Source organism: Chiloscyllium plagiosum, chromosome 26, assembly GCF_004010195.1.
Source record: "Chiloscyllium plagiosum isolate BGI_BamShark_2017 chromosome 26, ASM401019v2, whole genome shotgun sequence".
Taxonomy (NCBI): domain Eukaryota; kingdom Metazoa; phylum Chordata; class Chondrichthyes; order Orectolobiformes; family Hemiscylliidae; genus Chiloscyllium; species Chiloscyllium plagiosum.
Genome location: NC_057735.1, coordinates 2882376 through 2896363, shown reverse-complemented (window position 1 = coordinate 2896363; position 13988 = coordinate 2882376). Strand labels below are relative to the sequence as shown.

Below are 13988 nucleotides of genomic sequence, written 5' to 3'. Positions count from 1 at the left end.
CACCTAGCTAGAACACCCTGCACACCATGTGACTGCACTTTCTCTATTAGTTTACCATGGGGAACCTTATCAAACACCTTACTAAAGTCCATGTATATGACATCTACAGCCCTTCCTTTATCTATCAACTTGGTCACTTCCTCAAAGAACTCTATTAAATTGGTAAGGCATGATCTCCCCCGTACAAAACCATGTTGCCTATCACTGATAAGCCCATTCTTTTCTAAATATAAATAGATCCTATCTCTCAGTACCTTCTCAGCAACTTTCCCACCACTGACGTCTGTAGTTACTCAGAATATCCCCACTACCCTTCTTGTACAGGGGGACAACATGAGCAACCCTCCAGTCCTCCGGCACCTCACCTGTGTTTAAGGATGCCCCAAAGATATCTGTCAGGGCCCCAGCTATTTCCTTTCTCGCCTCCCTCAGCAACCTGGGATAGATCCCATCTGGTCCTGGGGATTTGTCCACCTTAATAACCTCTAGTCTACCCAATACATCTTCCCTACTTATGTCAACGTAATCCAGACTAATCACACTTCTATCTCTAATCTCAACATTCATCATGTTCCTCTCCTCAGTGAACAATGAGGAAGGTGAGAGAGAATTTTTTTCTCTCTCTTTGGATTCTATCCCCACCTATCATTTATTCTTTCTCCCTCTCCCCCACTCCAACTTCTGTATAAAATCCATCCTTTTCCGAGCTACCGTCAGTTCTGAGGAAGGATCACTGGATCTGAAACGTTAACTCTGATTTATCTCCACAGATCCTGTCAAGACCTGCTGAGATTTTCCAGCAATTTCTGTTTTAGACTGGTTGTACATTTGACTTTTTGCAGTTGGTTAATGTGGTGTATAATCATTGAAACATATTCATTAGAGGCTGCATATGTTCTTTAACGACAGAACAAATGTTTATTTTACAAAAGAGAGGCTTCAGTCAAGCAAAATGATAAATATAAACATGAAAGATTTTAACAAAAAGTGCCAAAATGATGTTTCAATGTGTTTCACAACACCATCTATTTACAGATACTCAGTTCCACAAGGTATCACTCATATCCCAAACTCTTCAAGAGTTAACTTTTAAATCTTACATCTCTGATTCCTCCCAATTCCTTTCCCTTTGACTAAGGAGACAATTTTATGATTCATGTTTAATTCTAGGGCATGAATCTTTCACAATGCTGACAGTATGGAGTTTTTTTTTAGTTCTAACAACTCGAAAATTTCTATCCAAACTTCCCTGGCTTGGAAACTTCACAGACTAAGACAGCTCAGTAATGGATTGCCCTGACCTGAAACTTAATTCTCTTGCTGGAAGAAATTGTTTTTTCTCCTGAACTGAACACCTAATTCTTCTAAGATGAAGTGAAAAGTTAAAACTAATGACATTTTGGTCTGTTGTAAACTCAGCAGTGTAAACATTCTGTCCATTAACACCACAGGAATTCTGCCAGGCGCTTAACTGAAATCATTGCTTTCTTAGAACTGATACACTGAGGTCACTGCTCTCAATGAGTTTCTGACTTGTTGCTTAAAAAAGAATTACTCTCACAGAACTGACCCACATCCATCTGCCTCCAGGTTAAAATCCAAATGCCAAAGTAAAAGATATAATACACCTTCCATCACAAAATGAAATGGATTAACAGAAGTTAATAGCATTGTTTCTGCAACATATTTTACTATCCTGTGATATCCAGTATAGCTCTTATTAGAAATGCAACAACTACCATTAGGTACAAAAAGCAGCAAAGGAAGATCCCACAGACAGCAAAGTGATCATGACCACGCTATCAGTGTTTCTGATGTTGATTGAGAGACTAATTTTAGTTCCAGTGCCAGGAAAATCAACGGAATCTATTCCATCAGTTGGGACCACCAGAGACAGCATCTCTGACAGTGCAGCATTCCTTCAATGAAGCACAGTGAGTGTCAGGATGGGTTAAATGGCCTAGTCTCTGAAGTGGGACTTTAAACATGCAACCATGACTCAACAGCAGGGGAGATAGTTGTGGGAACTGGTAGTGTAAAAGCTGACTGCTGCATTTCCAAAATTATGGGAGTGACTGTACTTCAAAAGTGCTTTGTTGGCTGTGAAGCATTTTGGACACCTGAATGCAAATGCGAGTCTTTGCTTTAATCTCATATTCCCATGAATTCACAAACATGGAGGGGGCAGAGAGAGGGCCCTCTCCAAGTGGATGTTTCTGGCACATTGTCATGAAACATGCTGGGTGCCAGAAAAGTGTAAGGAGATGACACTGAAGATCCTGACAGGTTTCTCTATGGGAGGATAGACAACAGCAGAGCCAGGTCACTGCCACTCTCATCTCACTATCATCAGTCAAGTCAAAACTGGGGGAGGGGATTTCATAAAACAGTATAGCATAGGAATGGTCTCTTGAGCCCACCATGTCCGTGCCAACCTTAGCGCCATTCTAAACTAATCCAATCTCCCTGCACATGCTCCCTCTCACTCTATTCCCCTGCCTATTCATGTAGGAGAAAGTGAGGACTGCAGATGGTGGAGTTGAGAGTGTGGTGCTGGAGAGGAGCAGGAGAATCAACGTTTCAGACAAAAGCCCTTCATCAGGAATGAGGCTTGTGGGCCAGGGGGCTGAGAGATAAATGGGAGGATAGGTCAGAGAGGTGGGTGGAGCAGATTGATGGGAAAAATGATGGACAGATCAAGAGAGCAGTGCCCAGTTGGAGGTTTGGGACTGGGATAATGTGGGGTGAGGGGAAATGAGGAAACTAGTGAAATCCCCATTAATCCCATGGGGTTGCATGGTCCCAAGGTGAAAGATGAGGCATTCTTCCTCCAGGCGTTGGGTGGTAAGGGTTTGATGGAGAAGGCCCAGGACTTTGACGGAGTGGGAGGGGGAGAGGGAGTGTTCAGCCACGGGGCGGTGGGTTGGTTGATGTGGGTCTCCCAGAGATGTTCTCTGAAGCAATCCACAAGTTGGCGTCCTGTCTCCCTAATGTCGAGGAGACCATATCTAGAGCAATGGATACAGTAGATGACATTTGTGGAAGTGCAGGTAAATTTCTGTCGGATGTGGAAGGATCCTTTGGGGCCTTGGATGGAGGTAAGAGGGTTGGTGTGGGTGCAGGCTTTACACTTCTTGCAGTAGCAGGGGAAGATGCCAGGAGTGGGGTGTGGGCTGGGGAGGGTGGGGGCCTAGATCTGATGTGGGGGTCATGGAGGGAATGGTCTCTCCAGAATGCTGATAGGGGTGGGGAGGGAAATATATCCCTGATGGTGGAGTCTGTGTGTAGGTTTCTTTCTCCATTTCTTCCTCTCCCACCATCCCAACCAGTATCCAACCATCGACACCCTCATCTGCTTGACTGAACTGGTCCTCACCCTTCACAACTTCTCCTTCCAATCCTGCCACTTGCTCCAAACCAAAGGGGTAGCCATGAGCACCCACATGGCATCCAGCTATGCCTGCCTGTTTGTTGGGTATATGGAATAGTCCACCTTCTGCAGCTAGATTGGCACCATTCCTCACCTTTTCCCCTGCTTCATCGATGACTGTATCGGCACTACCTTATGCTCCCACAAGGTGCTTGAACAGTTCATCAACTTCACTAACACCTTTCACAACTTCAAATTCACCTGGACCATCTCGGACATCTCTGTCCCCTTCCTCTCCATCACCACCTCCGGCGACTGACCAATCACAGACATCTACTACAAACCCATCCACTCCCACAGCTACCTGGACTACACCTCCTCCTAACCTGCCTCCTGTAAAAACACCATCCCTTATTCCCAATTCTTCCACCTCTGCCGCATCTATTCCCAAGATGACCAATTCCACCTCAGACAGTCCTAGATAGCTTCCTTTTTCTAAGATCGCAATTTCCCCTCTCACATGGTCAATGATGCCTTCCAACTCATCTCCTTCACTTCTTACACCTTCGCCCTCAAACCCAAACCCTCCAATCGCAACAAGGACAGAACTCCCTGGTCTTCTCCTTCCACCCCACTAACCTCCATATACATCACATCATCCTCCACCACTCCATCACCTACAAACTGATACCACCAGGGATATATTTCCATCCCCACCCCCACGAGCGTTCCAGAGAGACCATTCCCTCCATGACTCCCTCGTCAGATACACACCTCCACCCTCCCCAGCCCACACCCAACTCCCAGCACATTCCCCTGCCACCACAAGAAGTACAAAATCTGCACCCACACCTCCCCCCTCACCTCTGTCCCAAGGCCCCATGGGATCCTTCCACATCTGACAGAAATTTACCTGTACCTCCACCAATGTCTACTGTATCCGTTGCTCGCGATGTGGTCTCCTCTACATCGGGGAAACAGGACGCCAACTTGCAGATTGTTTCAGAGAACATCTCTGGGAGACCCACACCATCCAACCCACTGCCCCGTGGCTGAACACTTCAACTCCCCCTCCCACTCTGGCAAGAACATGCAAGTCCTGGGCCTCCTCCATTGCCGAACCCTTACCACCTGATGCCTGGAAGAAGAACACCTCATCTTCCCCCTTGGGACACTGCAACCACATGGGATCAATGTAGTTTTCCTCATTTCCCCTCCCCCCACATTATCCCAGTCCCAAGCCTCCAACTCAGCACTGCCCTCTTGACCTGTCTATCGTTTTTCCCATCAATCTGCTCCACCCATCTCTCTGATCTATCACTTTCTTCCCCACCTTCATCTACCTATCTCATGCCCCTTAAATGTTGCTATTGTATCTACTTCTACCACCTTCCCCTGACAGCATATTCCAGGCACCTACCACCCTCTGTGTAAAAATGTTGCCTCACACATCTCCTTTACACTGTCCCCCTCTCATCTTAAACCTATGCCCCCTAGTATTTGACATAACCACCATGGGAAAGAGTTCCTGATAGCATTAAGCCATTCACAATGCCAAGGAGATATTAACAGATAATACCTCTCTTAAGGGGTAATGTATTATTAGAGCTGTGACTGAGTTACTCTAATATTTTTTATATTGTTCACACAATCTGTTATTAAAGACCCTTTGTCATTAACGTGACACCCCATCCGATTTTCCAGGGGAGTGTAAAATATTTTGTGGCACACTTAAAAGATAAGCAGTGACCTACCCAATCTCTAAGCTCAAACAGCTGGCCATTAATTCAATTCCTCATCTCGACTTTGGCTGTGCACAGTTGCTACATTTGCAAATAAAACTACAATAACAACATTTCTAAAGTTAAAAATCACACAACACCATTTTATAGTCCAACAGGTTTATTTGGAAGCACTAGCTTTTGGAGCACTGCTCCTTCATCAGGTGATTGTGGAGCAGAATCATAAGACACAGAATTTATAACACATTTCTAAAGTCCTTCAATGTCTGTAAAGCACTTTGGGTCATCCTGAGGTTGTGAGGGCACTATGTAAATGCAATCAGTTTCTTTCTCTCTCTGTTTTATTGTTGAGCTTTGATAATAAGGTACTAGGTGAAATGGAGACTTTTGTTTCCATAGTCCCCATCCCCAATTATAATGAAAATCATAACCATTCCTCTTCAGATCTCAGCAGCACGTCAGTATTAAATGAACTAAAAGTTTGCAATTATAGAGTAGTAGATGGCTGTCTCTTGATAATGATTGTCTGAAACATATCAGACCAATCTGAGGCTCAAAACCATGCCCTGAACGTGGTAATTATATAATGAAATCGATAAAGTGATAGGTTAATGAGAATTTCATATTTGAGATCTAATTGTCAAAGCACAAGTTTGTAATACACTTCTCACATCCTCCAAAGTATTTTACAGACACTGGAATGCTTTAACTTAGGAAATGTGGCAATCATTGATGTCTCAACAAATTTCCAATCTTCTAATGGCCACCCTAATCGGATCTGCTTCAGGAATAAATATTAATCAGAATACCAATGATAAAACTCCCATTATTCCTTTGGAAAGGACAGACAGAACCTCCACTTAATTCCTCAGTTGAAAGACTGAACCTCTAACGGTGTAGTATTCTCTGAAGAAGGGTCACTGGAGCTGAAACGTTGACTCTGTTTTCTCTCCACAGATACTGGCAGACCTGCTGAGTTTCTCCAGCAATTTCTATTTTTACATGTAGACTCTGTCAGTACCCCACTGGAAGTGTCAGCCTAGGTTGAATGATTATGGTCGGATTCAGGATTGAGAGATCTAATAACGGAGGCATGGCCAGCTCTTGATATTACAAAGGAGTGCGGATTAGAGTGGTGCTGGAAAAGCACAGCAGGTCAGGTGACATCTGAGGAGCAGGAAAATCGACATTTCAGGCAAAAGCTCTTCATCAGGATTCCTGATGAAGGGCTTTTGCCCGAAACATTAATTTTCCTGCTCCTCGGATGCTGCCTGACGTGCTATGCTTTTCCAGCACCACTCTAATCTAGACTCTGGTTTCCAGCATCTGCAGTATTCACTTTTGCCTATTACAAAGGAGTGTGGTAAATTTAGTCAGGTCAGAGTTTAATAGTGTGCCTGCCTAGTTCTATGAGATAGTTGTTTCTTAACAATGTTTAAGAACTAGTCAAATTGACATTCACTTTGTAAATACTACCATGTAAGTAGGCAGTCAAATTGTGTAACGATATCTGTCTGTCTAGCTCAATCAGTACAGCATGGGACTCTTATTCCATCCCACTGCTGTACGTTCAAGCCCCATGCTTGCCAATGAATCATTTCCACTAGTGAAAAGAATGAGATTTGAAGTAATTGGCAAAAGCATTATGAGAAAGTACTTGTTCCACAGCTCTCGGTTAGGTTTTGGAATGCACGTTGAGAGTGTGGCACAGACACATTCAAAAGGAGTCGAGAGTGTGGTGCTGGAAAAGCACAGCAGGTCAGGCAGTGTCCAAGGAGCAGGAGCAGGGCCTGATGGCCGAAATGTCGATTCTCCTCCTCCTCGGATGTTGCTTGACCTGCTGCGCTTTTTCAGCAACACGCGTTTGACTCTGATCTCCAGCATCTGCAGTCCTCACTTTCTGCTAGCACATTCAAAGGGAGTCAGACTATTATTTGGAAAGGAGCAATGTAGAGGGAGAAGGCAGAAGGATAGCACTCAGTGAAAAGCTCATCCAGGAGCTGGTGCAGACCCAGTGGCCTGAAAGGCCTCATTCTGTGTTTAATAGTGCTAAGATGTTTATGGCAAAGAGGAGAGCCAGTGATACGCTCACAAGAATCACTCACTGAAACAGAATGCAAAAGTGAAACACCCTTGCATGTGCTTTGTGCTTCTTGCAACCTTACGATGCCCAGAAATGTCCTGAACAGGAACAGACTTTGGCCACTCGTTCTCTCATTTCGATAAGATCATGACTATCTAATTACTCCACATTCCCGCTTATCTTCCAATAAAAAAAGACTCTTCCATACCAAAAATCTACTCACCTCTGCCTTAATAATATCCAAAGTCAGAAGTCCCACGACACTAGGTTTATTTAAAATCCGAGCTTTCATAGAATCCCGAGAGTGTGGAAGCAGGCCATTCGGCTCTTTGAGTCCAGACCAATCAACAGAGAGCACCCCACCCAGACCCACCCTCCTACCCTACCCCTGTAATTCCAATAGCCAAACCATCTAACCAGCACATAGAACAGTACAGCACAGAACAGGCCCTTCAGCCCACGATGTTGTGCCGACCACTGATCCTCATGTATATCTTTGGACTGTGGGAGGAAACCCACGCAGATACAGGGAGAACGTGCAAACTCCACACAAACAATTGCCCAAGATTGGAATCAAACCCAGGACTCTGGCTGTGAGGCAGCAGTGCTAACTACCGAGTCACTGTGCCACCCCTTCATCAGGTGAAGTGGAGGGAAGCGCACAGGCACAGAATATATGACTATGAACAGATAAGTACAAATGGTATCAGTGGAGTGGCAACAGGCTGAATAATAAGTCTCTGCAGGTGATCAAAAGTATCAGACAATGTGAATAAAGTATCTATAGCTGAACAACAAGTGAAGGGATGACTATGAACTAATCGATTCAGGCAGAAAGATAATTACAAAAAGTCAAAAATCAGATGGTGCTAGAGACAGACCAAATGGCTGGAATAACATGAGTTATTCAAAGATTCTACTCCAACTGTCTTTCAGGAAGAGAATGCCAAAGAGTTGTGACCCTCTGAGAGAACAAGACATTATCCTTGTCTCTGTCTGAAAGGAGCCATCCCCTATTTTAATTCCCCCACAAGAGAAAAGATCCTCTCCACATCCATGTGGTCAAGTCCTTTCAGGAATTTACATGTTTCAATCAAGTTATTTTTCCAAACTCCAGTGGGCTCAAGAGCCTTTTGTCATAAAACAAACCCCATATTCCAAGTGTGTGGTAAATCTTTTCTGAACTGTCTCCAACAGATTTACAGTTTTCCTAAAAGAAAGAGATAAATACTGTTTACAGAATTAAGAGTCGAATGATGACCATGAAACTATTGTCTAGTGTCAGATTCACTAATATTCACCTGGTTTAGCCTACATGTGACTCCAGACTCACATTTACCTCTTAATAATAAAAACAAATAAATAATAGATGCTAGCCTACCAAGTGCCACCCTCGACCCTGTGAATGAATAATAGAAAATAGTACCAAAGACTTATGCCCCAGAATTGGCTTCTTTCCTAGCCAAGCTATTCCAAGTTACAATACTGGTATCTACCCGACAGTGTGGAAAATTGTCGAGTTATTTCCTGTACAGAAAAAGCAGGTCAGATTCTATCCAGCCAATTACAGCTCCATCAGTCTACTCTCAATCATCAGTAAAGTGATGGAAGGTGTCAGCAACAGTGTTATCAAGCAGCACCCGCTCAGCAATTACTTGCTCAACGACACCCAGTTTGGGTTCTCCCGGGGCCACTCAGCCCCTGACCTCATTACAGCCTTGGTTCAAACATGGACAAAAGAGCTGAATTCCAGAGGGGAGGGGAGAGCAAAAGACTTTGAAATCAAGGCTGCATTTGACCAAGGGAAGGATAATAAATGCTGGCCCAGCCAGTGATGACCACATCCCATGAGTGAATAAACAAACCCCCACAGTAATGGGTTTTACACTAAATGGAACAGCAGGAATAGGAGGAGACCAGTTAGCTCTTCAGCCTTGTCCATATTTCAGACTGGTTATTGTTTATGTGTCCTGGAACTCTAAAGAAGCATTGTTTCAATGCACACATGCAGGGAAATGCAGAACATCAATGGAATAGATGATCAGTGCTTCAGTGATCTTGGTACAGATGCTCTTGGACTTCTAGATGTTTACAGCATAGAAGGAGGCCATTCAGCCCATCATGTCCATGACTGTCAGCAAAGATCTGAACTACATGAATCCCATTTTATGACCCATGGCCCTGGAGGCTATGGCAATGCAAGTGAACATCTAAATACTGTTTAAATGTTACGTAGCTTCTGATTCAACTACCTTTTTAGACAGTTCCAGATCCCCATTACCCTCTGGTTGAAAAACGTTCTCCTCAACTGTCCTCTTAGCCTTCTATGTCTTACCTTAAATCTATGCCCCCCTGGTTACTGTCCATCTACTACTGGAAAAAAAGTGCCTTCCTATCCAATCCATCAATGCCCCTCACAATCTTTTACACCTCTGTCAGATTCTCACTCAATCTTTGCTGGTCTAAGGAAAACAACTCCAGCCCATCCAATCTTTCCTCATAGTTCAGACCCTCCATCCGGGCAGCATTCTGGTCAATCTCCTCTGAACCATCTGTCGTGCAATGATATCCTTCATATAATTTAGTGAGTGCAAGGAGGTCAACCAGGTGGACTTCATAAAATATGGGTTCCCTGATCAGACCTGGTCCAAACAGGGAGCCCTGGCTGATAGAAATGAACAACAGTGTCAGACAGCCTGTTCACTCTGAGAGTTGGCTCAGAGGGAGCTGGATCAGTGTCAAGGACTCTCCATGTGTAAATAAAGCGTGACTTGGTGGTGGGATACTGGTCCCTCTGAAGTTATTTCAGTGGCAACAAGAGAAAAACACACTCCTGAAGACGTTCACTCACAATGGTTGTTTTGAGTTGGGGTAAGCATTTCTGGCATCATGCCTTTATTTGGGAAGCTTGACTCATTCAATCCTACCGTCAAAGACCAGACCCATAATATGGAAAGAATAGGTTATTTTTTCCAGGCAAATGATATTGGGGCAGATGAAAATCAGCAAGTAATTCTCCTGATGGCTTGTGGAGCTGCAGCTTTTTAGGTTATTGGCAGCTTGACTTTCCTTGAGGCACCAGATACTAAAACATTTCAAAAGTTAATGGATTTACTTAAGAAATATTATTACCCTAAGACTCCTCTAATTCTGAGATGCTATCAGTTTTACTCAGCAATTTGTCAACCAGGGAATCCCTATTGGGACTTTTGACCAGGTGAAGACGATTGGCAAAGGCATTTGACTTTGGTCTAACCCTAAAATAGATGTGAGAGACTGTTTGGTATGTAGGATTAATGATGCAACCATACAAAAGCGCCTATTAGCTGATACCCAATTGGACTTCAAACAGGCATGATAACTGACTTTATCATTGGAAAATGCAGGAAGTGGAGCATATGAGTTGCAGGAGACTCTGATGGAAGTAGACACTCTCACCAGTCTGAATGAGCTTGGGGAACACCAATGCAGGGAATTGCATAGCCTCACTCTTGCTAGCCCACAGCAAAACCCCAAAACAAAGCCAAGCCTCGGCCGAAAGGTTAAAAATTTTTTCAGGATCCGAAATAGCTAGCCATTGTAGCGGATGTCAGTGTGTGGACTGAGGACAGTAAAGAATCCCACCAGATCTAAATTAAATAATATGATTCATAGATCAGAATACAGGAGAATGCACACCCTGGAAATATCTGGTTTGGAACAGTTAAATTGCTTAGCAACATCCAAATCAAAACCAATCAAAACAAGTATCTGTCTAAATGGTCACCCAATTCTAATGGAGGTTGATATCAGTACGGCCATTTCAGTGATTGCAGAACAACTCTTCAAAAAATTTGCATGGGACTCCAGCCCATAAGTTTGTGTAAGGCCTCAGCTAGACTGAGAATTTATACTAGGCAACCTTTACAGATTAAGGGTACAACTTTGGTTCCGGTCTCCTACGAGAAGCAGCCAGTTCAGTTACCACTGATTATAGTAAAAGGTTCAGGCACAAGCTTGATGGGGCAAAATTGATGGAGAAAGATTCACCTAGATTGGTTCGGCAATTTTTGATTAGAAAATGTCTGTGTGAGTGAAGTCTTAATAAAATATCCAGAATTTTTCAAGAAGGTCTAGAGATTATCAAAGGTTGAGAGTGTGGTGCTAGAAAAGCACAGCAGGTCAGGCAGTATCCGAGGAGCCAGGGAATCGATGTTTCAGGCATGAGCCCATTTCCTGATGAAAGGCTCATGCCCAAAATGTCGATTCTCCTGCTCCTCAGATGCTGCCTGACTGCTGTGCTTTTCCAGCACCACACTCTCTAGTCTTCACTTTCTCCTCCCAGATTATCAAGACCACCTTGCATGTTGTCCAAGAAGCAATTCCATGATTCTGCAAGGCCTGCCCAGTGCAATTTACCTTATGGCAAATAGGTCGGCATGGACCAGTTTGGGCCAAAGGGCCTGTCTCTATGCTGTAGGACCCGATGTCACTAGAGGCAGAAATCAAAAGATTGGAAAGTGATGGAATCATCAAACTAGTCCAGTTTGTGGAATGGGCAGCACCAGTCAAACTGATTTTTGCAGGTGGATAAATCCCAATCCCTTGCTTAGAGGATTTAGATGCAAAACTGGCAGGGAGGAGCTGTCCTTCATGAAACTGGACGTGAGCCATGCATACTTGCAATTGCGGTCAGATGAGGATTCCCAGAAGTATGTTATAATTAATACACATAAGGGTTTGCACCAATATACAAGACTGTCTTTTGGATCGTCAGCCTGCATAATTTTTTTCCAGTGAACGAAGAAAACATTTTACAAGGTCTACCCCAGGTCACCGTTTATCTAGATTATGTGCTAAGAACAGGTAGCAATCAGAGAACTTGGACATAGTCCTTAAACATTTCTCAAAGGCCGACCTATGGCCTTAGAAGCAAAAGCTGTGTGTTCCAGGCACCCCAAGCGACCTACTTGGGCTACAGAGTTCACAAGATGAAATCACAACCATTGGAAATTAAAGTGAGTGCGATCAAAGGTGCCCCTACTCCCACCTCTGTACTGGAGCTTAGGTCTTTCTTTGGGCTGGTAAACAATTATGGAAAGTTCATATATAACCTGGCTTCCATCCTGGCAACTTTGCATCAACTCTTAAAAAAGGGTCAGCCTTGAAAATTGTTGCATTGCCAAGCCATAGCCTTCAGAGAAGTGAAGAAATAGCTATCATCCTCTAAGGTGTTGGCGTTAAATGATCCCAAATGAGACCCTGTATTGACATGCGATGCCAATAAGGACATTGAAATAGTCATTGGATAGACATATGGATGAAAATGGAATACTGTAGTGTAGATGGGCTTCAGATTGGTTCCTCAGGTCGGTGCAACATCAAGGGCCGAAGAGCCTGTACTATTATATGTTCGATCTCTGGCTTAAATTGGCACCCTTCCAAGACGATGCCCTCTGGTCATAGACGCTCCCATGAAGGGAAATATTCTCTTTGCATTTACCATTTAAGAATACTATACACTTTAATGAGATCACCTCATTTTTTAGAGTTTAGAGGTGTGGTCTTAAGAAAGTCCTTTAGATATTTCATAACCTATTCATAAAGACACTATGACAAACCTCTGGAGCAGGTGCGACTTGAACCGAGTCTCCTGCCTCAGAGGTAAGGACACTACCAGTGTGACACAAGAACCTGCACTCTAAAGGCTCTGCTTCACTGCAAGCTGCATGCTCCAGGTCTGAACTGCTCTTTGATGAGCTGTCACATGAGAGCGTGGCCTTGCCCTTTAAGAAGGCGGGAGCTCTGTGAATGTTTGACGTCGGTCGCAGCCAACCACCATCTAGTGTGGGTTCAAACCCCCATTGGGCGGGCCCACAACTTTGATCGGCATCGATTCTATGCAATGGGAGGTCCGAGGCCGGCCAACGGCGATGGGGCGGAGGCGGGACTCGGTTCGGGCACTCCGTGGGCGGGGTCGGGGCAGGCCGCGGAGAATGGGAGCTTTGTGCAAGCGGTAGCCGCGGCGGATCGAAGGTCTTTGGGCATCGGCGGAGAGCGAGAGGCGTCAGTGCGGGGAGCCGCGGTGTTATACGGCGGGGTGGGCAGGGAGGGAGAGCAGGGTGTGTGGGGGGAGGGGGTTTGTTGTGTTTTTGTCGGTGGGGGGATTCCAAGATGGCGGTGGCGGGGCCTCGGCTCGCTCCCTGGTTACTCGCGGCCGCTCTCCTCCTGGCAGCGGCGGCGGCAGCAGCAGCTTCTTCCTCGGCTTGTCCCCCGCAATGCATCTGCGACGACAGCCTGGTGGATTGCAGCAAGCGGTGGCCGGCGGCGATTCCTCAACAGCTTCCAGTCTGGGTCAGGCAACTGTGAGTGTCCTGCGGGCGGGCGGGCATGAAACTGCAAACAGGGGCGCGGGAGGGCCCGGCACACACCGCAGAGAGTATCATTGTATCAGCCTGAGCCCAGAGCAGGACAGGCACTTACACCCTCAGTAATTATTGCACCCTCAGTAATTATTGCACCCTCAGTAATTATTGCACCCTCAGTAATTATTACTGAACATCCCCATTTACAAAAAAATAAATAATTGCTGGAGATCACAGCAGGTCAGACAGCAGCTAGGGAGAGAAAGAGAGAGAGAGCGTTCAGTGCAGATTCCAGCATCTGCACTAATTGCTCCTACATCCCCAATAAAAACCTCCATTTGCAAACTTCATCAAAACGCTCGGCCTTCCTCTCCTAAGGTGTCAGTTTTGACCTTTCTCGCCAGATAGGGCTGGAGTAGAAGGCCATTAACGCCCCCCCCCCCCCCCCC

At 45.0% G+C, this 13988-nt stretch overlaps 1 protein-coding gene across 2 annotated transcripts in view; it reads left to right on the top strand.

The window, feature by feature from the left end:
- The first annotated feature begins 13017 nt into the window (after window positions 1–13017).
- lrig2 (leucine-rich repeats and immunoglobulin-like domains 2) overlaps window positions 13018–13988 on the top strand; it is a 78034-nt gene continuing 77063 nt past the window's right edge. The window contains exon 1 of one of the 2 annotated variants that reach the window (XM_043716349.1): window positions 13018–13210. In XM_043716349.1, the coding sequence (XP_043572284.1) occupies window positions 13080–13210 (131 nt within the window). In that variant the 5' untranslated portion in view covers window positions 13018–13079. Of the gene's footprint in view, window positions 13211–13319; window positions 13540–13988 lie in introns of those variants that run through there. The other variant, XM_043716348.1, reaches the window with a different exon arrangement.